At 35.2% G+C, this 26,284-nt stretch overlaps 1 protein-coding gene across 1 annotated transcript in view; it reads right to left on the reverse strand.

The window, feature by feature from the left end:
* LOC143248813 (complement factor B-like) overlaps nucleotides 1-26,284 on the reverse strand; it is a 62,788-nt gene that overhangs the window by 22,849 nt on the left and 13,655 nt on the right. Inside the window, exons 3-8 of the mRNA XM_076497586.1 lie at nucleotides 18,762-18,865; nucleotides 12,543-12,719; nucleotides 10,675-10,872; nucleotides 10,185-10,373; nucleotides 4,573-4,755; nucleotides 2,750-2,923 (exon numbers count right to left, since the gene is read on the reverse strand). Of these exons, the coding sequence (XP_076353701.1) occupies nucleotides 2,750-2,923; nucleotides 4,573-4,755; nucleotides 10,185-10,373; nucleotides 10,675-10,872; nucleotides 12,543-12,719; nucleotides 18,762-18,865 (1,025 nt within the window). The remainder of the gene's footprint in view (nucleotides 1-2,749; nucleotides 2,924-4,572; nucleotides 4,756-10,184; nucleotides 10,374-10,674; nucleotides 10,873-12,542; nucleotides 12,720-18,761; nucleotides 18,866-26,284) is intronic.

Genomic DNA, 26,284 nt, shown 5'->3' on the forward strand with positions numbered 1-26,284 from the left:
TGGTTATAATTAAGTTTCCAGTAAAGCGTGTGTATGCATATATATTTATATGTTTGTATAAATAAAATACCCATTCTCGTCAACACTACTCTCCAAATACCAATGGATTCCATGACTCTAGCAATCACCACAACTATTTTTTTTCAAAGCACCAAAGTTCCTTGAATCTATTGATCAGTATGTATGTGGTATCAAAATTAATAAAATTAAACACGAGATTATGCTAATCATTCAGAAATATTTAATACAACAATCAAATTTTATAAAAAAATTATTAAAAGCGTGAATAAATCATACGAAACGATGCAAAATCAAAACTGATAAAGCGAAACATAAAAACTAATCAAAACTACACAAAAAACAACAACTGGGGGAAAAATCAAAACGAAAGCAAACATAACGTTTGAAATTATCAGTACCTAGGTCAAATCCACCACCCACCGCCAACTTTTAGGATCGATTGTTACATTATAACGACCTCTAGGCTGAAAATGTGAGCATGTTTGGTGGGCGGGGAGGGGAGGCGGCCCCGAAACCCTCAAATTGCGAATCGAGGGCCCTAAACACCTGACCATGCCAACTTATAAAGAATGAAGATATTTTTGTGGCAACTATCAACTACCGAAACGTTTGGCTTTCCGGTTTAAAATTTGTAATTTATTATTAGAATATCCCAGAATTTACAAATGATATATTTGAAACATAATTATATTAAGTTAAAGACTGATGTTTAAAACCATCGTTGACTGATAAAATATCTTGTGTTAAAACTTATCTGTAATAATTAATAGAGCGTTTCTCAAATTGAGGACTAAAGGGCACTCCAGGGAGTATGCCAGTAACATTCGAAATTTTCTAACGATTTTTTAATATAACACGATTTACAGAATAAAAAATATTTTCATAAAATTAAATTTACATGAATAAAACATTAAATTTTGGAATACACCTTTCACTTACAAGGGACCTTTTTTCAAAACAAAAAAAAAACAATCGATAGCTTCGGAAGGTTCGCGAAAAAATATTAAATTGAAAGGGGTACTTGTTTTTTAGGTTTTTAATACTTGAATAAAATATAATATAAAGCAATTATTTAAATACGAATTATACATCAGGTAAGACAACATATGTCAGGATACCTGGTAGGTCCAGGCATGGCCATTAGTTAGGGTGTTCGACTCGTAACCTAAATGTCGCGAGTTCGAATCCCTGTAACACTAGACACGCTCGCCCTTTCAGCAGTGGAGGATGGTAGTGACTAGCTGTCTTACACTGCTAAAGTAGAAACGGCTAGTGCAGTTAGCCCTCGTATAACTTTACGCGAAATTCAACAAACAAGCAAACCAATATATGTTGTTCCACAGCATAGCATCACGTTTATGATTTATCTTAAATGATAAATAAAAGTCCTATTTTCATAATACACGAGATTTTGCTTTTTCACTAAAATGAGCTGTAAAGGCATCTGAGTAAACAAAACGTGTGAACCACCTAGAAATATTCTATAGCTTTCACCACCTTGGGAAAACACATAACATAAGAGAACGCAATAACAGGATTTATTACATCCCTAAACCGCATTTACAAACACGTGACTTAAAGGGAAAAAAGATCTCCGTTAATTAAAAATTGCTACAGAAACATAAATGTTACAACTCATGAAAAAATAGTTTAAGCATTCAAAAATAGTCATTGCATCTTCAGACACTGAGAAATATTAATGTTTTCAACCACATTTGGATCGCGTTGCCTGCTGTACACTGAAAGGTACACTAAAGGTTGCGAATTCGAATCATCGTAACACTAAACACGCTCGCATTTTCAGCAGTGGCGGCGTTATAACGTAACGCTCAATCCTACTCTTTTGGTAACCAGAGTATCTAAATAGTTGGCGGAGGATGGCAGTGGCTAGCTATCTTACAATGCTAAAGTAAAAACGGCTAGCTTATGCATACTTACATAATCAGTTTTGGGTACGTTCTGTTTAAGTTATCGCGTTATAAGGATAAAATATCACGCTACTGCTTATAAAATGCTGGATTTTCATATGCAAATTTGAAACTCGATTTTTAGTGGCTAAGACAGAAAAATTATCGTAAATTTGTCAAAATAATATGGTATATTGTCTGGTTCATTTCAAACAAGACGTGTTTGTTCCTCATTCTTCACTCTCAACAAAAAGGTCCCTTTTCTCCATAGAACTGTCACCTTTAACGAAAAATGGATTCTTTTCGACAATCGACGACGATCACACAGTGAGTTGACTATGAAGAAGCAGAAAAATATATGCCAAAATTAGCTGTTCACCCCAAGAAGTTCATTGTCAGTGTTTGTAGGTCATCAGTAGGTGTGATCCATTATTCATTCTTAAACCCAAAATAAACAATCACAGCAGAGCAATATTGTTGTGAACTTGAAATTATGCCAAAAACGTTGTCATGAAAACAGTCAGCAATAGTCAATCTCAGTGGACCTATACTGCTTCAAGACAATGCTCGACCTCATGTCTCACATGTCACTGCCCAAAAACTGAACGAGCCTCAGTATGAAACTTTACTTCATCCAACATATTCACCAAATCTTTCTCCCACAAATTATCACTTTTTTAAATATTTGACATTTTAAAAAAAAAAAACGTTTGCAAATGAAAGGTCAATTGAAAGTGCATTATTGTACTTGTTTCGCATTTTCCTTTAAAAATCCAAGATTTCATATGCAACAGCCTGGTATAAAAAACAAACAGCCTTACCTAAACAAAACACCTGTTCTCCTGACCACGTGTGGTTCATCTGACAAGTTCTGTTTGCTGATCCAATAAAGCTATAACCCGGCTTACAGAAGAAGTGAACAGTGTCTCTTAAGTCATATGAACTTCCTGATTTTATTCCACCGACGGGGACACCAGGGTCGGGACAGTAGTAGTCTTGAAGAAAAAAAAAAAAAGAATTAAGTTAAAGATATATTGATATAACGAATGAAAGAGTGAAACAATATCAGAACCATAACACCAACTGTTATAACAGTATATTAAATAAATTACAATTCAAAGTTTCTGTTACTGTTTGCTGTTAAGTACGAAAGCTATTTGTTCCGACCACGAGTATCGAAACCCGGATTCTGGCGTTATCAGTCTTCAGATTAGGGATTGGCAAATTTCGAAGAAGACTTACAAGACAAATACAATATAATGTCAAAAACATTACACTATTTCAAACATGATTATAACGCCTTTTCCCAAGTAAATAAGTAGTAGACTTAAGACATTTATAACGCTGAAATTAGGGATTCGACCACTACTGCGACCATAGCGCGGATAACCAATTCTGAAGCTTTACTTCCAAACAAACAAATAGTTAGATAGGTCATGTATGTACAGATTCCTACTTGTATTTATAAAAATTTAATTTTTTTTATTATACATGTTTATTTCCTTTAAATTAGCTATATTTTTGTGCGCCACCAATACCAATCTTGGGTATACCCAATTCAATTATATTACTCATCAGGATCTCTACTAATCTACTCTCAAATCTAATTATGTAGCGCATAGTCAGTTCCATACATTTGTGTGTGTTTGTATATATGTATATATACTAGTATCCTTTTCCGTATAAAAAAAAAATCATTTGGACCCTAAACGAAAGAGTCCTATGAAAGAATTACAGCTATAATATTCATCGTTTTTCCTCTAAGATCGTCCGGAAGAGATCCTTATTTACAGTGGCTTATTTAGGTAGAGGCTAGAGGGAGCTCAGTCCCAGGGCTCATGGGCTAAATGGAGGGGTCCATTGATAATTTTATTCTATGTAAAATTACATTGAACGCAGGGTCCACCAAAGTTATTAGCCCTTGGGCCCACACAACCTGAAATTCGCCACTGCTTATTTACTTACTTAGATGAAAATTCATCGACATACTGAAATTTTGATTAACTCCCTTAAAAGATATATAGCAATTTAGGCGGCTTCATAAATTCAGTAAGCTTTAATTTTGTTCAGCCAATTCTGTGAAATAGTCGTTGTTAATATTCAGATGTTTTAAACATGGTTTTAAATGAACGACTTTTATAGCCGGCATTTTGTGTCATCTCGATACCTAATATTAAATACTACCGTTCTTAATGATAAAAAGGCACGACTTATAGTAAATGAGTTAAATCCATGTAAAGTGTTGCGAACTCTATATGGGTTAAATTTTGCCACATTAATTTAAACATTTTAAATCGTCATACCAAGCCTTGGGTGGTTACAACTGGTAAACATTCCTCTCCAAATGGGCCCGGAATGGCCAAGCATGTTAAGGCATTCGACTCGTAATCCGAGGGTCGCAGGTTCGAATCCCGGTCACACCAAACATACTCGCCCTCCCAGCCGTAGGGGCGTTATAATGTGGCAACCAATCCCACTATTCGTTAGTAAAGAGTAGCCCAAGAGTTGGCGTTGGGTGGTGATGACTAGTTGCCTTCCCTCTAGTCTTGCACTGCTAAATTATGGATGGCTAGCGCAGATAGCCCTCGAATAGCTTTGAGCGAAATTCAAAAAACAAACAAACAAACATCCTTTCCAAACTTACTTGGGTGGTTACAACTGGAAAGCAACCCACTCCATCTTCCATTGCCTAAACATATTCTTTCTTCTGATCCGATTATTTTATACTGTGGGAAGCAGGAAAATATCACTCTGTCGCCAATGTTGAATGGCCCAGCGCCTTTTCTTAATCCATTTTCTGGGACTCCTGGATCGGGACAGGTAATGACTGGAAGAAAGAAACAGAAACTTAGCTATTTTTAAATTTTCTTGGTGATGCTTGTTTCAAATATCCTTGCTTCAGTACGAAAGCGCTAAACTTTAAGAATGTTGTTATTATTGTGTATCATAATATCTCATATATCATTATTTCATCTTCTTTTTAAAGAATATATGTTGCAACCTAAGTTTATAGAAAATTAAACAGGGCCCAATATCAGTATTCAATATATTGTTTGCAATAAAGAAATCGCCTTTTTTATACGAACTGATCTCCCCATGGCTCACAAGTAGGTGTAAGGGCTTATGGTACTAAAAGATATCGTTTCGATACATGGGAGGGAGTGCACAATACACTTAGCTCATTAAATAACTTTGTGCTTATCAACAAACAACCTGCATGAATTGGATAATGTGATGCTGTCACATTAACTTTATACTAACAATCGTTACATTTCTCTTTACAGTACGTATATTCTATTTTAGTTGGGGTTTTTATTCTTTTGTTTTCTACTACTAAAAATCTTTCCATGTATATTAAAGTACCATAAATACATGCTAAACTGACAAACCGCTGGATTGGCTTGGCTTGGTAGTTTGTACATTCGATTCGTAACCCATGAGAATGTTTACCTTTCCAGCCGAACTACGACCAGTAGTTTGTTTATGAATTTCGCACTATGTTACACAACGACTAACTGTGTTAGCCGTCCCTAATTTTGAAGTGATAAATTGGACAGAAGGCAGCTAGTCAATACTACCAAATTTTGGGTTATTCTTTTAACAACGAATAGCAGAACTGACCGTCACATCTACTTTTAGAGAAGCCAATAATTTTAAAATCAGAATCAAAAACCCCACTCCCCGGTGGGTCGGCGATAAGAGTATGGACGTAAAAAGCAAAATTCCGGGGTTCTAATTCTCGCGGTGTACACAGCAGATAACCTGCTGTAACTTTCCTCGGAAACAAAACTAGAACCAAAAGGCTGATTTACTGGTCCGTCAGTTCTGAATGATAAGAAATCACTATTGATAATAAACAATATGGTGTCAAAATTAATAATAAACAATATGGTGTCTTGTTTGTTTTGGAATTTCGCACAAAGCTACTCGAGGGCTATCTGTGCTAGCTGTCCCTAATTTAGCAGCGTAAGACTAAAGGGAAGGCAGCTAGTCATCACCACCCACCGCCAACTCTTGGGCTACTCTTTTACCAACGAATAGTAGGATTGACCGCCACATTATACACCCCCACGGCTGGGAGGGCGAGTATGTTTAGCGCGACGCGGGCGCGAACACGCGACCCTCGGATTACGAGTCGCACGCCTTATGCGCTCGGCCATACCGGGCCCAATATGGTGTCAAAATTAATAATATTAATAGTAAACATAATGGTGTCAAAATTAATAATATTAATAATAAACAGCGTAGTGTCAAGAATTATTAGTGTTAATAACAAACAATATGATGTTAAAATTGATAATATTAATTCAAAATAATAAACTTAATTCGGATGTGTACTAACATAATTGATAAAAATTATAGTTGACCATCTTAATTTGGTTAAAGTGAAACAGTTGTTCTGACAAAAAAAAAAGGTTCATTATCTTATTTGATACTTTTTGGACCTGAAATCTGAAAAACAAAAAACAATTCTCAATATTAGAGTCAAGTTATTAATTTCTACCAATCGGCGTCTTCTCGAACACAATACTTCAAAATTCGATGCGACGCCTAGAATGGTCTATTTTTCGTAGATGATTTATGAGTTATATAAAAATATATGTATAATGTTTTCTTCTTTCTAATATTAAAAACTTCACAAGACAAACAGGTCATACAGGACAAAACTGACCCTTCTTTTTAGTGTGTTTTTTTTTCAGATACTTTCTTGAAATTAGTTATCACAAGTCTGTCTTTTGTTTTTCTATACTGACTCGGCATGGCCAAGTGGTTGAGGTACTCAACTCGTAATGTGAGGGGTCCCAGGTTCGAAACCCCGTCACATCAAACATAATCGCCTTTTTGTCCGTGAGACGTCATAGTGATACAGTCCAACCCATTATGCGTTGGTAAAAGAGTAGCCCAAAAGGTGGGGGCGGGTGGTGATGACTAGTTGCCTTCCCTTTCGTTTTACACTGCTAAATTAGGGACGGCTACCGCAGATAGCCCTCGTGTAGTTTTAGGCGAAATTCAAAAACAAACAATCTCTCTAAACTTCTCTGCCATTGATATCTAAGAAAAACCTACAAGTTTTGATTAATGCTGCCCTCTATGATCGAACTAACATTTTATCATAATTTCGCTATTGTGGATTATAAGTACATATGTTTTAAACTATCTCGATTAAATTCATCTACGGTTATAAAAGCAGGACCGTCTAATGAGCTCTGACTTGTAATGGCTCTCTTATTATAAAGAGTAAAAAATTTTATTCTTGACTAACTCACGACTTTAGTATTACCAAAATATTTACAATGGCGTGTGTGTTTTCTTACAGCAAACCCCTATCGGACTATCTGCTGAGCCCACCGAGGGGAATCGAATCCCTGATTTTAGCGTTGTAAATTTGGAGACATACCGCTGTACTAGCGGGGAGCTTCACAATGGTACTGGTTTGTAAATTTTAAAACTATGCGATGAATGACATGTGGTTAACAGGACATTTATTATTGGAAATATAAATGAAAATAAAAAATTTTAACGCCATAAATAATTAACACTACGAGTATAACATTCATATCTTACATTTAAATGGAAAACTGTGCTACAACTGTAAAAAGAAGGCATAACGAAGGTGTAGAAAATAATATTACTAGTATGGTAAAGCTGCGTTGAACATTAAGAACTATAACAAGAAAATTTAAAGACATTATGATACAAAAACATGAGCTTTTAGGCCAACCGAAACAAGCGTTTCATTGTGTTTACTTTATCTAGATATTACTGACAGATAGAGTAGCAGAACTAAATCAAGTATTTGATTGGTTACAACGTCGATGAATCGGTCCTTTAGTGTTCAATACTCTCATTACACAGCGACGTTATGCTGGAAACATTAATAATCAAAACACAAGATATAACGGTAGGTCATAAGACATTTATGTACATGTAGTATTTGGAAATAATACTTAAAGTGGATATAAAATGTAAATGTTCATTATCTGGCAACCCTTTATTGTGTGGAGCCTCCCTCCAGTGGCACGGCGGTATGTCTGTGGACTTATAACACTAGAAACCGGGTTTCGATATCTGTGATGGACAAAGCACAGATAAATATTTGTGTAGTTTGTGTTTAACTGCACATAAACAAATTTACTGTTTGGAAATAAATTACATCAGAGTACATTCACGTGCTCATAGTTTGTACTATGATTGGCAGTCATCCAACGAATCAGAGAGTGACACACTAGACAGTAGGGGTAGTCATATCCTTCTAAGCAGTAGTGTAGTTAATGCACTGGTGGCTTCTAAAACAAACATGCCGCATGACAAACATATAGATATAAAAGTTTTGACTGATAAAAGGTATTCCATGCGACACGTTGAGGCAAAATTTGCTGTTTTTTTCAGTAAAAGCTGTATAGAAACTCTGAAAAAGATATCTACTATTGATAATAAAAGTCGTCAAGGTATAATGCCCAATCATACCAAAAGTGACGTTAAATAATTCGGAGTATACTCTTTACTTCAAACACAATAATCCAGAAAAGACCTTGCCAAAATATAACCTAACAGAAAGGACACTGAAAATGCACATTACCAGACTTGCTAAACTTTTACTACTGAAGAATTGTTGCTCACAAGAGACAATCAAACCAAAAGACTAAAATAGCTAATTAGCATTAAATCAAATATTGGATGATTAAATAGGGAATAAGGTGCTCTTACAGATGATTATAAATTCAAACTGTGTATGAACAGAAGTGGAGACTGCACCTGAGGTACCACTACAAGTGTGAACCGTATCTTGGGAACCAACATACGTGATGGACAGCGTCTGGAATACCAACATACGTGTGGACTGTATTTTAATTAATTATGATTGAGATCTATAACTTCACTGAGGACAGGTACAAACAAATCATTTTCCACTCTCTTTGTAACAAAAGTTGTTGGGCAGAGATTCATCTTCCAGTAAGAGAATGATCTGATCCCATACGCATTTAGTAAAGAAGTAAAAGGTCAATGGAGCCCTTATTACCAAGGGTTAACTTTACCAAATTCCCAATATAAATATTAAGGCTTTATGAGTTTATATGGGAAATAAAAGGTTAAATGGCAATAAAAAACTTGGCTTAATTATGAATAGTAAGTACTGTAGGAGATTCGGAATAATATTTCACAATCGTCAACTGATAACCACATGGTAACATAAAAATGACATACTCTGTTTAAAGCCAATACAAAATACACTGTACAAGTTTTGTTTTCCTTTGTATTTTCTCTAATAACATTATGCAGTACTGATGAACTGACCGTTTAACTGCAATTCCTCAATGTTTACGACTCCATTATGTAAATCACTTCCGGTTTTCGTAATTATTTGTTGTAGTTCCTCATCGTCCCCGATCGTGGAAGTTTATTTATTTGTTCCTGGGAATTTTCCTGTATTTTAATTTGGCTTGTTTGAGACAATGAAGTGAAGTGGGGCAGTTTGAAAATGTGGGGGGAGAAAGCAGAGCGAGACAAAGGCAGCAAAAGGGAAATGGACAAGTCTGGAGCCTGCCGGCAGGAAAGAAGCAAGCCGCGGACCAACTCCACATCAATCAGTGAAACGTCCCGCGATCAGGGCCACGGAGTGGCTGGGATCTATAAATCCAAGTACCTCAGATTTTTTTGTGGGGAAAACGAGAATGCCCGAGAAAACCCACTTTCACAGGACAGGAAAACATAAGTAAAGGCATTGAAAACCTTTTTAAAACGTAGAAAAACCACAGTAACCAGGTTATGTTAATTACTTCATCTCACCCGTTGACTCAACAGTGAGTCTGAGAGTCTATAATGCTAAACGTAGGGCTTCAATAACAAAGGTGAGAATAGCAAAGATAGTCAATTCATTGTATAGCTTTGTGCGAAACAAAAAACATGAAATAAAAACATTCCATCAAAACAGAGTATTTCCTTAAAGATTATCTTGACTTTTAGTATAACAAATCTGCAAATTTATTTTGTTTGTTTGTAATTAAGCACAAAGCTACACAATGAACTATCTCTGCTCTACCCATCACGGGTATTGAAACCTGAATTCTAGCGTTTTAAGTCCGCAGACATACCGCTGTGCCAATTTCACATGAAATTTCCCCCAAACCATATCAAAAGAATATTTAAAAACATTGCAGTCATATACATTTCTGAAACAAACAAGTTATATTTTCCCAACCTTAAAAAAATATTTTTCTAGAAATAAAGATAATGTAGCACATCTGTCTGACTTACGCTGGCATGTTGGTAAAGCACTGGACCATCCTAAGTAAGTGCACTTGATCCATGAGCTCCCAATAAGTCGATAGTTTTGATTGCAGATGAAGTTTAGTTCAAAATTTTCAGGGACCAACGTCAGATTAGTATCCTGTCGTTCACTGATTTTTCCATTTTCTAGGCCTTCTGGTACTTTACATTCAGTTACTATAGAAAGATAACAATTTGTATGTAAAATACTGATAATGTATGAAACTCGAAGCCACTGTTGACAAAATTCATGTTGCCTTTAAAAATCATAAACCGTTTCAAATTCGTACTTTTTATCAAGTGGAAAAAAACAACAACAATCGACAACATTTCCTTTGGATCGTTACTTTCTCGTGTCGCATCTAGGAATTACTCTTATCCATCTAACAAGGAATTTTAATAAATAACCACCATAGCCCCTCCTGTTACAGCATTCACCCTAAAAATTGACTTTTACAAATCTCTGTATCATACTTACCTCCACACACAGGAAACTGTGAATCCCATTCTCCGTTTTCTTCACAGTATAAATACTCGGAACCAGATAACAGACGGTAACTGGTTTCACAGTACATCTCGACTTCATCACCAGGTAAATAGTAATCCCCCGATTTCCACGCAGTCTTAGTGACTTTGGGTATTTCCGGTGGAAATGGGCATATTATGGCGTTCTTTGCTGACAAACATTCAAATAAAGTAATAGATGAAATTGATGTTTTAAATTATTTAACATACAGATTTACAAATTAAGGTAAAGCAATTTTCAAGTTCATCTGATACCTTAAGTAAGTAGTTAGTTACTCTAGAAGTATAAGGATTCACAACATTTATATTAAGTATTCCGGCCTTTCGTGGTCTGGTGGTTAGCGCTCTCCAATCTGCGGGTTGCGAATTCGAAACCTGTTACCAAACATACTGATCCTTTCAGCCGCGGAGGAAGGGGGGGGGTGATATAAAATTACGGTCAATTCCGCTTTCAGTTAGGAAAAAAGTAGCCCACAGTTACCGAAAGGTGTTGTTGGTTAACTATCTATCAGGAACGGCAAGCGAAGATAATCTAGCCTAGCTTTCAAGAAATTCCTAAAACAAACAAACATTAAACACTATCATTATACCTAAAGAAGTCCAACTTAATAATTGGAATGATGTTAATTTGTAGCCATTGAACAATAATTTAATCAAAGTGTAATTACTTATATTACATTCAATACACTTAAATAAACAACGTTATGAAAGCTTCATTCCAAAACCGTATAACTCTAAATGACATATCTGCATACGTTACACAAAGTAGTGCACACCTTGGTAGTTCCTTAAAGGAAATTAAGGTTAGAGTTGATAGCTTAGTATCAAACTTGTTGGCGAATTACTCCGATCAACTAAATATTCATCAATGTTTAAAGTTATACGCTTAATACATATACTGTGGATGGATAGCCAAATGGATAAATAGTTTTTTATCTGAAATGGTAGCGTACGTATTTTCTTATAGCAAAACTACATCGGGCTATCTGTTGAATTCACCAAGGGGAATCGAACGCCTAATTTTAGCGTTGTAAATCCATAGACTTACCGCTGTGCCAGCACGGGACTGAAATGACAGTAAATAGCCTTAATAGCCTTACGATGCCTGTGTACAATATATTGATGTATTTTGTATTTCATTGCTTTACTGTCATTTTAGTCCCACACTAGTACAGCGGTCAATGAAATACAAAATACATCAATATCTCGTACACAGGCATCGTAAGGTTATTAAAATGTTGTTAATATGTGTATCACAATAACAACAACAACTACATTTCGGTTCTATTAATAAATATATATATTATTTATAAATATGACGTTGCAACATACACACATGAAAAAAAAAATATTAATGTATTTCATTGGCAGTTCTAGTAAACTAACTAGTGATTAGTCGAATACTAGAATATGGCTCATTACAATTCCTGTATGAATTCGCATTTAAGACTTTTTTCCTCTCTCTCTTAGTTTCGACGAGGCAATTTCAGGCCGTTCATTAAAATTTATCATAACTTTTTATACTTTTCGATTGGTTGTAGTTATATAATTTAATCTCCTTTCACAACCCATATCTCAAACTAATATTTTATGGATTATCTAAAAACAAAACATAAAGCTTTATTGTTGCTTGGCGGTTAGGGCGCTGGACTCGTTTAGTTGGTAAAATAGTAGTTCAATGGTTGGCGGTGAGTGGTGTTGAGTAGTTGCCCTCCCTCTAGTTTATCACGTCTAAATTAAGAGCAGCTAGCGCAGATAGCCCTCGAATAGTTACGAACCACCAAACATAAAGAAATAAACCTTCTTATATTTAAAGCTTACGTTTACATAATGGACGAGGACTAGTCCAGACTCCACTAGGAAGACATTGGAGAAGAGGATTACCCACAAGATCAAAGCCTTTCTTACAGGAGAATATTAACTTATTTCCTGTAAAACAACAATGTCCCTTTCTTTCACCGTCAGGGGATACTCCTGGATCTTTGCATTTCTTTGTAACTAAAAAAAAACACGTTTTAAGGTGAATAATGTGGAAAAATACAAACAAAATTTCAAAGTGTGATATTCTAGGTAAAAGGAAAATTCGCTCTGAAATAAGTTAAACATATAATAAAAAGCGTTAATTACGAATAATAAAATATCATTTTTAAACAAAATCTTTGTAAATACATACTTCCCAGGAAATAAAAATAGAAAGTTTTTGAATAATTTAAACATATATAGTATTAAATCATTACATATATATTAAGTAGGATCTATTATTGACATATATGAAAAAAATTATTATTTAAATATATTAGCCAAGATACTTTAGGTAATTAACAAAATGATACTAGACATACAGTAAAAACTGCTAACGTTCCTTGTATTCAATAACATACTGGGAAAAGAAGAATCTCCCACTAATTAACCATTTGATAATAGCGTTTAAAGTGGTCATTCGTTCATGATATACATTACATTACAGTAAATTCACTCGTTGAAGAAAACGGGAAGATAAACTTGAATTATTTTAACTTGATATCGAAACTGTTATCAAGTCTTTTTAAATGTCACTTTTTAGGTTATGTTCAAATTAGTACTTTTTAGCTCATTTCAAATAAAAAAAATGTATTCAACACAAATTATACAATGTAAGAAAAATTTTACTTTTTTCTTGTTCCTGGGCAGAAAGTGTTATTTTCCAATTGCTTATGCCTAAAATAAATGGAAAAGACCTATTTTCCTCTTCAAACTTTGCTTTTGTAACCTGGGAGAGTATAACGAAAACACGATGGGAGACTATATTTTGGGGCTGATACGTGAAAGTGGATTTACATTACAGTCGCAAATCTCGAAAAACTAGTCACTTCTAAACATTTTTGTATAACTTCAGTATAAATACATGTAAATCTTGATTCATAAGTTGTTTTATTCAGACCTCATGTAAATGAAAATGTGCAAATTTGCCCATTTTTACATAGAAAAATAGGTTAATTTCTAAATTTCATTATCCAGGTGACAAAAGCAAAGTTTGAAGAAAATAATGGCCATTTTCTGTACTTTTACAGCATAAGCAATTAAGAAATAACACACACTATCCAGGAACAAAATTTGTGTTACATAGTGTTATCAGATATGGTAATGTCAGCGACACATTTGTTGACTAATTTACAGATTATGTAAGCAGTTTATTAGTTAGACATGATTTAAACGGAAATGAAATAATAAAATTATTTATAAGCAGATGTATACTTTCACGATCCTTGATTTTCTGTTACAAATTGCAGTCATTCTAGATCGAAGGAAAGATCATTTAGTCGATTAATACATTATCATTTCAACAGTAGTAACAGTCGATTAATACATTAATATTTTAACATTAGTAGAGCCGATTAACACATTATTATTTAACTACTATTAAGGGCCAATTAGTGTTTAAATACTCGTTGCACATCGTTAAAATACCATCATTTCGTGTTTAAAGCTGAGTGTCATGTATTGTTGTGATGCTATACTGTACACACTGCCCCATTGCACAGCCTTGAGTTTAGCAAAAGTAATTTTTTGAGTATTCTTAACTTTGAGCGTTCTGCCTGGAACGTCGGGCTAATAAAAAAATTGTTTCCAAGTGATACTGATATTACATTTTGTCATTTATTCTAAACCATTTTCAACCACACCATTCTCTCAAGTTTCATCTTGTTATAAAACACACCTATAAACGGGTTTCCAGCATATTAAAAATATGTATTTTACTCACAAGATTTAAATTCCGCTTTGACTTTTCCAAGTTGTTTTAAAACTGTCTAATGAAAATTTTAAAGCCAAGTCAGTGTACTTGACTCAGATCGTTACTTAAGGATAAAACGATGAGAACTCTTTTTATTATTCTGATATATAACTTTTAACAAAAAAGAATGTTTATAGCACAATGTTTAAGGCTTAACACGCTAAAAGTCAGGGTTTAATCCCCTGGATAAGCAGAGCACAGAAAGTCAATTGTGTAACTTGTGCTTATAAACAACCAAACAGACTTTACAACATAATACCAAATTTAGACATTTTAATCTAAAGGGAGAACCTGACGTAAATATACGTTTGTACCTATATTTAACACTGAAAAATACCTATAATAATTTTTAAGAAAATTAACACTATGAATATCACTGTCTTCCTACTAAAGTTGCCCTTTAATTGATGGAAGGCCCCATCAGATGACCTTACCAAACGAACGGATATACTATTGTCAACCCTGTCGGAAAAACCTTTACTATGAGATTACGTTGTTTCCAGCACCGCTTAGTTTATTCCATCCTGCATGACATCCACACGTTATTCTTGTTTTCGAAATTTTCCTGTTGGTTGAATTATTCATTGGAAGCAGAAACGCCTATAAGGGTGTGGGGGGGAGTAACGGACGAATTACGCCCGGGCCAGAGGGATATCAGGGGGCCCGAAAAAAATTTCGCTAAATGTAGAGTGCAGTAAAAACTTTGCAGTGCAAAAGACTCGAAACGTTGCATTTTACAGTTAACTGATATTATGAAGACCGATATGTACAAGATTAACCTCAGGCCCCTAATAACTTTTGGCAGTCGTGATAGTTAGGGATTTTTAGAATTTGTTAAAAGTTGTAATTATCCCCACAATATTCGAAGAGGGACGTTTCTCTGTTTCACTAGCCAATCAAATAACCATGTACGGGTGTACGACAAGCCAACGGGGCCATAACGCTTTGGTTTTGTTTGGTTTGAATTTCTGGACTTGTAATCTGATGGGCGTGAGTTTGAATACCCTTTACACCAAACATGCTCACCATTTTGGACATGGTGGGCGTTATAAATGTGACGGTCAATTCCACTATTTGTTGGTAAATAACAGCCCAAGAGTTGGCGATGGCTAGTCGTTTTCCCTCTAGACTTACATTACTAAATTAGGGACGGCTAGCGTAAAAGGCACTGGTGTAGCTCTGTGCGAAAATATCTCCTAAAACGATGTACACTCTTGCTCAAAAAGTTTGTTACATGTGATATTGTTTGTCCCTCATTTGTTATTTTTCTTGTGTTTATAATGTGTGCAATGTCTTTCCTTTGGTAATTATTGGTAAGTATGTTTATAACATAAACATTCATGTGATATTTCATGATTATGTCTTTTTTAAGGAAATGTCTGTGAAACTCAAGATCTGTTACCACCAGAAATGGACGTTTTCTCCACTTCTAAGTCAAAACAAATAAGACCATCATTGTGTGAAAATATTTATTATCAATCTGAAACTTTCAGTAAATGTGCAACAGTTACATTCACATCAGAATATTTAACTCAATAACGTGTGTGGCCCCCACGTGCTGCCATAATGTCCGCTAGGCGGCGTGGCATACTCTCGGGTAACGTTCCGAGTCTTTGATTTGGAATTATGTTCCACTCTTCAGTCAGTGCTTGGCGTAACTGATGTAGGATTGTAGGGGGATCATTCCTATTCCTAACTGCATGGCCAAGTTCATCCCTGAGATGCTTTATCGAATTAGTATCTAGGCTTACAGGAGATTGCTCAAAAATCAACAAACCACGCTGTTGCAAGAAATCTTGCACATTGCGAGAATTATGAGCCGGTGCATTGTCCTGCTGCAGCCGGAGATTGTCCTGGAAAATACCCTGGGCAAATGGCAGTAACTGACGATCCATGATATCCTGATACACAGCACAAGTGACGTTATGATCCAGAATGACCAAATGGCTGACAGCTGCAGAACAAAATGTACCCAGACGTGCACTGAACCTCCGCCACCTGCGACGTTGGATTAAACATTTTCAGCTGTTCTCCAGGAAGCCTGCGCACTCGTACACGTCCATCAGTGGGGTAGAGCAGAAATTTCAATTCGTCAGCAAAACCTACACGATCCCAGTGTGCGATCGTCAGATTACGGTATCGCTGAACCAACTGCAGCCTGTTGTTGCGATGTCTAGCTGTCATTTTAGGTTTCTTGGCCAGCCGTCTTGCTTTGTATCTAGCTTGCACCAACCGTCGATGAACCATCTGGCGAGAAATCCGGATCAGTTGTTGCGCACGTAACACAGAAGCAGTCGACCTGGATGACATCGTAAGGTTTCGACGAGCATTGGTGAGAATCCGGCGACCATCGCGTGCTACAGTGGCACGTGGACGACCTGTGGGTCTGCTGAGTCTCACACTTCCGGTTGCAGCTCTTCTTCTGAGAACTCTGTTGACGATCTTCCTGGATACACCAAATCGTCTTGCAATATCGCCTTGTTTCAACCCAGCGTTGTCGTAGACAACCATTTCATTTCTCAAACCTACGTTGGTAGGACCTGGCATAATGTCTATATTATTTACGGATTTAAAAACGCGTCGCCAACAGGTGGGGTACAAAAGTAGTACCAAAATCCCTGGCTTTTATACCTCACTCACCCCAGACACTGCGTTTGGAACAAGTCTCAGAACACTCCCATGTTCAAGAGACTAAACCGAGTCAAAATGAACTCAGGTAATACAGGTAAATAGAAAAATAAAACACGAATGTTTAATGGCAATACCCAAAGTGAATTTAGTTTTAAAATGATATAAATGACCAAAAATCACATTTTTCAACCCGTAACGACTTTTTTGAGCAAAAGTGTATATGCAGTAAAATATTTTAAAGTTACGCTTAAACATCGAAATATGCGAAACATTAAAAACAACCAACCTAACAACTGATAAACATAACATTACACATGTGAAAAAATTCTAGAGTTTACGCGATTTTTTTGGTTTTTCCAAATTGCTGTCTTTTATATAACGCACTGTACGAATTTTAAATACAGTTCTACTGATTACGTTAAACGTATGTTTCACCATATTTTCTTCTTTGCTAATTTCCATCAACTCACTCACACTGTATTGTTTGTTTGTTTCTGAATTTCGCGCAAAGCTACACAAGGGCTATCTACGCTAGTCGTCCCTAATTTAACAGTGTAAGGCTAGAGGGAAGGCAGCAAGTCATCACCACTCACCACCCATCGCCAACTCTTGGGCTACTCTTTTACCAACGAATAATGAGATTAACCGTCACATTATAAAGCCCCCACGGCTGAAAGGGCGAGCATGTTTTGTGTGACGGGATTCGAACCCGCGATCCTCGGATTACGAGTCGAACGCCTTAACTCACCTGGCCATGCCGGGCCCTCACATTGCAGCTATCAAAAATAAAATTTTAGTTTAATATATTATATGTTTCAAATTAAAAGTTGATTTTTGAATTGGTAATCAAATGGAAACACCCAAAAAATAGTGCAAGAAAATACCGAGATAATATATAGTAAAGATATCTATTAGATCACCTTAGTAAACGAACTATGACATAAACCGTTACGTCAAAACGTCTCTCAGGAGCCAATTAACATCTGTGTACTACAGTTTATCGTACTTTTAAAGTATATTCAACTCAGAATTTTCCAAAGAGGGTGGTTTTGCACGTATCTTTAGATGTAGCACCCTCAAGTCTCTATACTAGCTTGTACTAAAGTCTACCTCTTGGAGTAATTTCAGTATATATCAATAAACCCACGTTCTCAGAATCATTAATTAAGCAACTGCTAACCTTTAATGCTTCTCTTATTATTTTTTTATGTTTAGCTTTAAACTAAGATACGAACAATTTCACCTGTGATTCGGTAAGGAAGATCCAAGTATCACGATAGCCAGCAGTAGGATAAACAGACAGGGACATTTTGAAAGCAGCTACAGGCATGATATTGTACTTGGCTTGCTGTAGTTCTAAATGGTTCTTGAAGTGTCATATGGAGACTTCCATGCTTCTTGTATTTGACCATTAACAATTCAAATCACTTTTTGCAGCGCCAGTAGTGCTGGAAATGCCTTCTTTTTTAGCCAATGGAAATGTGCAAAAATATTTAGTTTAAATTAAGAAAAAAACGGATTGGGTAGGGGTTGTTCTTTCCCCAACAAAAATGTCATCCAATGAATTGTGAGGGGCTTGTATGTTTATCTTAATGTATTTGATTTTCTTGTAGAATAAAGAATACTAAGCAACTTACCTTCAGCACTTTGAACCAAATCTATGAAGGATCCAACCACCACCAATATGAAGATAGTATATAAACAGTATATTAGCGTCATATTGTTTTTCATTCCTGGATTCCTAGAAGTTGAAAAGAGCTTAGAAGAACATACGGTTGTATTCGACAAACTGATTAAACATGTGTAATTTAATCTCCCCAAGTAAACAACACTTTACAACACATAACACCAAAATTATTAAATCAAAATATAACCAGTAGAAGAACTTTAACCATCGCTTTGACTTGTTTTTCTAACCAATGCAAAACACAATCTACTTAAACCACACTTTCTAGTTTACTTTTCATCATGATTCCTTTATTGATGTGCAATGTTTTAGTGAAACTTCAGCGAGTGCGTTACAATTATAAACTCATATTTACAATAACTTACATGCGTTGTTTTTCCAGAAATTCAATTACACCACTCAGTTTATGTTCGTAAGTTATACACAAATGTTACTATGAACGTAATTATATAACACCTCACGGTGGTTTACTGGTAAGCTTAAGAACTTATAACGCTAATGTTCATAGTTCGATCCCTAAAGTAGTTTAAACACCGACAACTAATTATGTTAGCTTTACCCTAAACAGCAAGCAAATAATTATGTAGCAATCATTTCCTCACTCTATAGGATATTTTGAAAATTTGGTATCTCGGGTTTAGCCCCATAAGATAAACATGTTCTCTTCACGGCGGCCTGGCATAGGCCAGGTAGTTTAGGCACTCGTCTCCTAATCTAAGGATGTACCCCAAGGCTCTGTTCTATCTCCCCTATTATACATAATCTTTGTGAACAACATACCTTTCCCAGACCTGACTTACACATATTTTTCACAATACGCTGACGACATAGCTGTCTGGGTGTATCGCGAAATCCAATAATTGCAAGCAATAGAATACAAGGAACACTTAATGCTATAATCAATTGGTGTAATGACTGGAAAGTCCTGCTACATCCACACAAAACCACTGCTATTGCATTTCGACACAGCCTCAATAAGTATCATAAAAACTTAAAAAAATAAATCTAGAATTAGGAAACAATAAAATTAAATTAAGCTCATGTGCCAACTTTTTAGGAATAACATTTGACACGCGACTCTCCTGGACACAACATTTGACACACGACTCTCCTGGACACAGCATTTGACACACGACTCTTCTGGACACAACATTTCAAAATGGTCAACAAATCTGTTAGTAATGGAATATAATCATTCAAAACTCATAACAGGAAGCGACAAAGGATGTACACCTAACACAATCATTAAATTTTACAAAGCCTACATTCGTCCTCTAATTGAGTACGGAGCCCAAATCATATACAACTTGCAAAAATCCACAGCCAGATCACTTCAACAGAACAGAGTACTAAGAATGGCATTTAGATTACCCAAATGCACTCCTATAAAATACATGCACGAAATTTGCAATATACCTCTTCTCACAGATCGTCTTACGACATTAGCATACAAATACTGTAAAAACGCAGAGACATGTAACTCCTTAACCACCAAATTACATATCATAACAAGCGCCCCACACAAAATAATATCTCCATACAACGCATATCTTGCCTCCAAGACATCATAAAGTAACACTGAACACAATATATTGATTGATTGACTAATCATGATTTGATGTTTTATTGTATATTCTAGCACTGGGCACAATGCAGGTAGAATATTCGGCGCGTGTCTTGTGAAAGTGAGTATTCTCGGGGTACTCCCGTTTACCCCCACAGCAAACTCTGAGGCATTTAGATTTATAGATCTCGCATTTGGATTTATAGATCTCAGCTACCGCGTGGCCCTGATCATGGGACGTTTAATGTATTGTTCACCTGATTCTCTTCTTTTCGTTATTCTACATTCAAGCTGGATTATCTCCTCTCCGCCGCCTTGAACCGACTGGACTTTTTCCGTTGCTTTTCTCTGAAACTGCTGCCTTCACTAGGTCAATCTACACAATCAAAATTCTATCGCGAGCGGGGCGAAGAGGGATATAAATATCCCTGAACATCCCAGTTGGGAAGTTCATCTTCCTTTAAAATAAAATACTTGCCACGGATTTTTCGTTTTCTAATCTGAGAGTGGCGGGTTCGAATCCCGTCACACCAAACATGTTTGCCTTTTCAGCCGTGAGGGCGTTATAATGTGCAGTTAATTCCACTATTCGTTGGTAAAATAGTAACCCAAATGTTGGCGGTTAATGGTGATGAGTAGCTGCCTTCCCTCTAGTCTTGCACTGTTAAATTAGGGACGGGTAGCGCAGATAGCCCTCTTATAGCTCTGTGAGAAATTCAAACCAAACAATTCTTTCCACCTCAATATATTTTGTGATTGATTTTTGTCCTTCCCAATATTTATTTGTGTTTTTATATTTTTATACTAAAAGTATTTTTGTTTTCTTTTTTACTTCATCCCTTTAAAAAAAATCACAAACGTTTTCACCCCTTTACATGGGTCCCCCAGTGAGTCAGCTGTAATTTTATAGACTTACAATGATATATTGGGTTGAGGAATAATTCGTGAGCGTTTTTTCAAGTTAAAAAAATATATTCATAAATGAAACGCTTTCGCAAAATATTTCATGTCATTTGGTAGATAATTTTTTTGCTCTAATAGATGGTGTGTTTGATTTTCATATGTCTTTTTTGCTTTCATTTTCAGCTCATTAAATGGAATGTCAAGTGGACAAAATCGAGCATTTTCGACACCATCTGCTTTTCGCATTTAATTTCTTGCAATTTCGTTTAAAACAATGCATACTATATACCTAGGTATTACATGAAATAAAGTATCATAATAAATGTTTTGGGTGTAATGTGTTCATGCATTGAAGTATTGTATAGTCTTGCATGTAATGCTTGAATGAAATTATTTAAAAACGCTCACGAATTATTCCTCAACCTAATAATTCGGGTTCAGTGACGAACAGAGCAAAATTACTCCATTATAGAGATATGCTAAAACAAACACAATTCTTTACGTAACATATAACCGTCATTATAACTGTTTTTGAATTTTGAGTAAAGCTGCACGAGGGCTATCTGCGCTAATCGTCATTACCCATCGCCAACTCTTGGTTTACTCTTTTACCAATAAATAGTGGGATTGATCGTCGCATTGTAACACCCTCACAACTGAAAGGATGAGCATATTTAGTGACGGGAATTCGAATCTGCGACCCTCAGATTACGACTCGAGCTCCTTAACCACCTGGCCATGCCGGTGCTCATCACTATGAAAACAGTCTATAGTCATTTTGAAACTTTGTTCACATTTTACATAATATATACCCTACTAAGACCTATTTATCAAATCAAACAGTATATACATTCTTATAAGGTAATTGTTTTTCGTAATCTCTTCCTTTCGGTTTCTAACTTCCTTTATCACTATAATAACTTCTTTAGAACGCTTTATCAATTATATGTTAATAAGTTAAAACATTGTTGTAAAACTGGTTGGTATGAATAAAATATATTTCTCTGTTTGTTGATCACATATTAATTAAGGTTCATTCATTTATACATGGATTACTTTTACTTGTAATGATTAATTCTTTTTGTTTCAATTCTTAATGTCATTTGATCAGACCAGAATGAAAATTGTTAAACTGCCATACTATAAGAAGTCTATTTCTAAATAAAAACGTTTACTATCTAAAAAATAAAATTATTTGAACAGTTGAATTCATAAGTTTTGTTGTTGCTTTTGTTTGTTGTTGTTTGTTGTTTTTTTAATGTATTAACACATACGTGACTGTTTTTTAACACACTGGTCGCAGTTAAAAGAACTGTTAATTTCGTCCTTTCATAATCTTTATTCAGATATATTTATATTATTTTTATTTTACTTTATAAGTTTCACGTATTCTGCACACATATTTAAGGTAAACCAAATGTATAGGAATTATTAACTTTCACTAACACTCCACCTCAAGTAAAGGTTACATATTTCAACAATTACTCTATACAGCTTGTACTTGTTTGGCCCTCTTTCTGTATGGCCCACTGAAATAAAGTTTTGCTCATTTCAGGCGACAGTACAGATTTGGACAAGTTATTATCAATCTAGAATTTATCTTTCTGATATGTTGGTTTTAAAATGGTTGTTAACGTAGATATTCTAAGGACTAAGGGATTGTACACTGCGTTTAACATAAAAGTGGGAGTATCTCCATGATTCTGAGTTTCACTTTTGATTCTTATTTTTGTCTTGTGGAAATCTCAGCTCTCCACTCCAACAGCAAGTTCAATTACTGAATTAAAAACTAGAAAAAATTGCAATTTCACTATTAATAAGTATACCGTTTATTTTTCTCTAAATCTTATATCATTTTTTTTTTCCTTTGCTATCAGTGTTTGAAATTATTCTCACCATAAAATATTCAGAACCTACATTTTGCGGATACTTCTAACATGCTAACAGATGTCATTACGTCTTAATAACACACATACCTAAAATAATCAGTTGTAGGTCATTGCAAATAACCTTTACTTTACAAACATATTTCCGAAATTATCCAAATATTACTGCATTCAAAATATTTTGTAAAATGATAGTTACCTACACGATTAATGGAGATAAAGGTTGTACTTGTTGTCTATTCGTAAGAGTTTACTGTTTCTATGTGATTGTTAACCACCAACTGGCATACCGCTAAGACACATAATTCAATTCTATCTACTTATACTGTTTATTAACTTACAACTGTAGAAGTATATAATACGTAGATTCTCGGTTCTAATCGACTGTATAAACTTTCATACGTCAATTTTTTTTTCGTTTTGTACTTTGTATTATCAAACAATAACCTATATGTTCTATATTACATAAAACATTCAACAGAAACTAAATAATTATGTTACACAGGCAATTTCGGACACACTTGAGTGTTTAACTTGTCCACCGATAGGTTTGTTTGTTTTTAAAATTCGCGCAAAGCTACACGAGGGGTATCTGCGCTAGCCGTCCCTAATTTAGCAGTGTAAAGCTACTCTTGAGCTACTCTTTTGCCAACGAATAGTGGGCTTGACCGTCACATTATAACGCCCCTACGGCTGAAATGGCGAGCATGTTTGGTGTGATGGGAATTCGAACCTGCCATCCTCGGATTACGAATCGTGTGCCTTAACCACCGGACCATGCCGGGCCGTCACCGACAGGTTAGCGGTACGTTTACAGACTTACGACGTTAAAATCCTAGGTTGAAAGCCCCACGGTGGACAGGATACAGACAGTCCAATGTGCTAAACAAATCAAAAGATTAAATTTGTTAATATACTTTAAAAATTAAACTATCATATCTTTATGAGCAAAGTAAATTACGTTTTTTTGTTATTCTATTACTCCTTCCAGGCCCAGCATGGCTAGGTGGTTAGGACAATCACCTCGTAATCTGAAGAGCGTGGGATCAAATTCCCCTTATACCAAACATGTTCGACCTTTCGGCTGTGGAGGCGTTATAATGTTACGGTCAATACCACTATTCGCCAGTAAAAGAGTATCCCAAGAGTTGGCGGTGAGTGATGATAACTAGCTGCATTCCCTCTAGTCTTATACTGTTAGATTAGGGACGGCTATCACAGATAGCCCTCGTGTAGCTTCGCGTGGAATTCAAAAACAAACAAAATATTCCTATCAAAATTCTGAAAATGCTTTACTACCTTGTTTACTTTACATTTTCGTAACCAGTGAACATTGTTTACATTTTATTTTCCAATCAGTGTTCAAAAACTCTCGTTTACATCAAGTTTCTATAACAAGTATATAAAAAAAGATTACTTTTCCACAAACTCAGTATAATCTTATTCCACACACAAAGCTGCAAAGTAAAATTTATTTGTTTTGCTAACTTAATTTAACGGAAAGCTACACAATGAATTACTCGCCCTCTGCGCACCGTAGGAATCTAGGAGTTTGACTTTCAAAGTCCGTACACTTAACACTGACTCACAGGGGACTATCAAATAAAAATTTAATATTGCTTTAGTATACGATTGTGAACTAGACCCATAATTTCATACATACAGTACATAGAAGAGATGATGGAATTTATAAAGCCTAAGTCGATTTTTAGGAAAGTAGCACATTATTGTTCTTTTACACTGAAACTATGTTGGTTTATAATGCAAGAAACCTGGTTTCAATACCTGTGGTGAGAAGAACACAAAGAGCTCAATAGAAACATACGCTGAAACACATAATCTAACTATTCAAGTCTATTTATGTGTTGTTTCGTAAAAGGAAACTTAACACTGTCAAGAAAGTCCTTTCTGTTAAGTGTGGTATAGACTGTTTAACTGCCACTGGCATCTAAACCAAAAAAATTAAATCTCGACACACGGTAAGTCTGAGGATCCATTGTTTCCGCATCACACATGCCCCTTTATGTTAAATAAAGTAGTTTAATTCACATCAAAATTTTAAATGTGTTTATTCTTCCTTGGATATACAAGGTAATAAGTGAACAGAAAAAAAAAAAAAGATTAAATAAACACTGAAAATTCCTTTGATTAATCACACGTTATGTAAAATTATAAATTTCATAATGCATACAAAAATTATTTGAAATATACTCGAGAAGGAGAAAAGAAAAATCAAACAGTCGATGCAATACGGAGCAGTCAACTGTTATCTATTTGATGATCTTTCCGTTTAATACCTATTTTATGTTCTCCTATATTTATTAACATAGGTGGACTGGACTATAAACCTTTATTAACTGTGGTATCGCTGAAACTAGTCAGGCCTAACATTAATTCATCGTTTTACTTGTTCTAACATTCATTTGTCACATTAAATACTTGTGTTACCGATACTGAATTGCTATTGTTTTTTAATATTTCATCCTTATCATAATAGCAGAATCGATAAACAACAAAATAAAACTGTCAAAGAAAGGAAGCGGAAGAAGTTTACAAGATTAGTGGACTGAAAAATATGGTGTTATTAATACGAACGACAAAGCTCTGTGCATCCTGTGTACTACAACAGTTGTAAGAGGAACTTGGAATGTGAAAAGGCATTCCGAAACTAACCACCAGTGGCTTCTAGAAAAAAAAACTGAGAACGTGAATAATTTATATATATATTACAAATAAAAAAAATAAACAGTCTCAGTCAGACAACTAACTTAAATTTGTAAGTGGGCCTTCAAATTTAGTGTCTGTAAGCTTCTGTATTTCACATACTATTGTCCAGCATGGAAACTCACTTAGTGATGGAGTCTTCAATAAGAAAACTTTTGTGAAATGTGCACCATTTGTATTTGATGACTTTCAAAATAATAGTTGCTTTATATACTATTAAAAAACAGAGTGATGAAGATAAAATATGATATAGAAAATTAATTGATTTATTTTCTATTTGTCTCGGTGACACTACCGATGCTACGTCATTGGCTCAATTAGCTATTATTGCTAGATATCCCAGTGGCAATGCAATATATGAGGAATTACTTAAATTAAAAAATTTGCTTCTGAATA

Source organism: Tachypleus tridentatus, chromosome 4 (genome assembly GCF_004210375.1).
Source record: "Tachypleus tridentatus isolate NWPU-2018 chromosome 4, ASM421037v1, whole genome shotgun sequence".
Classification (NCBI taxonomy): Eukaryota; Metazoa; Arthropoda; class Merostomata; order Xiphosura; family Limulidae; genus Tachypleus; species Tachypleus tridentatus.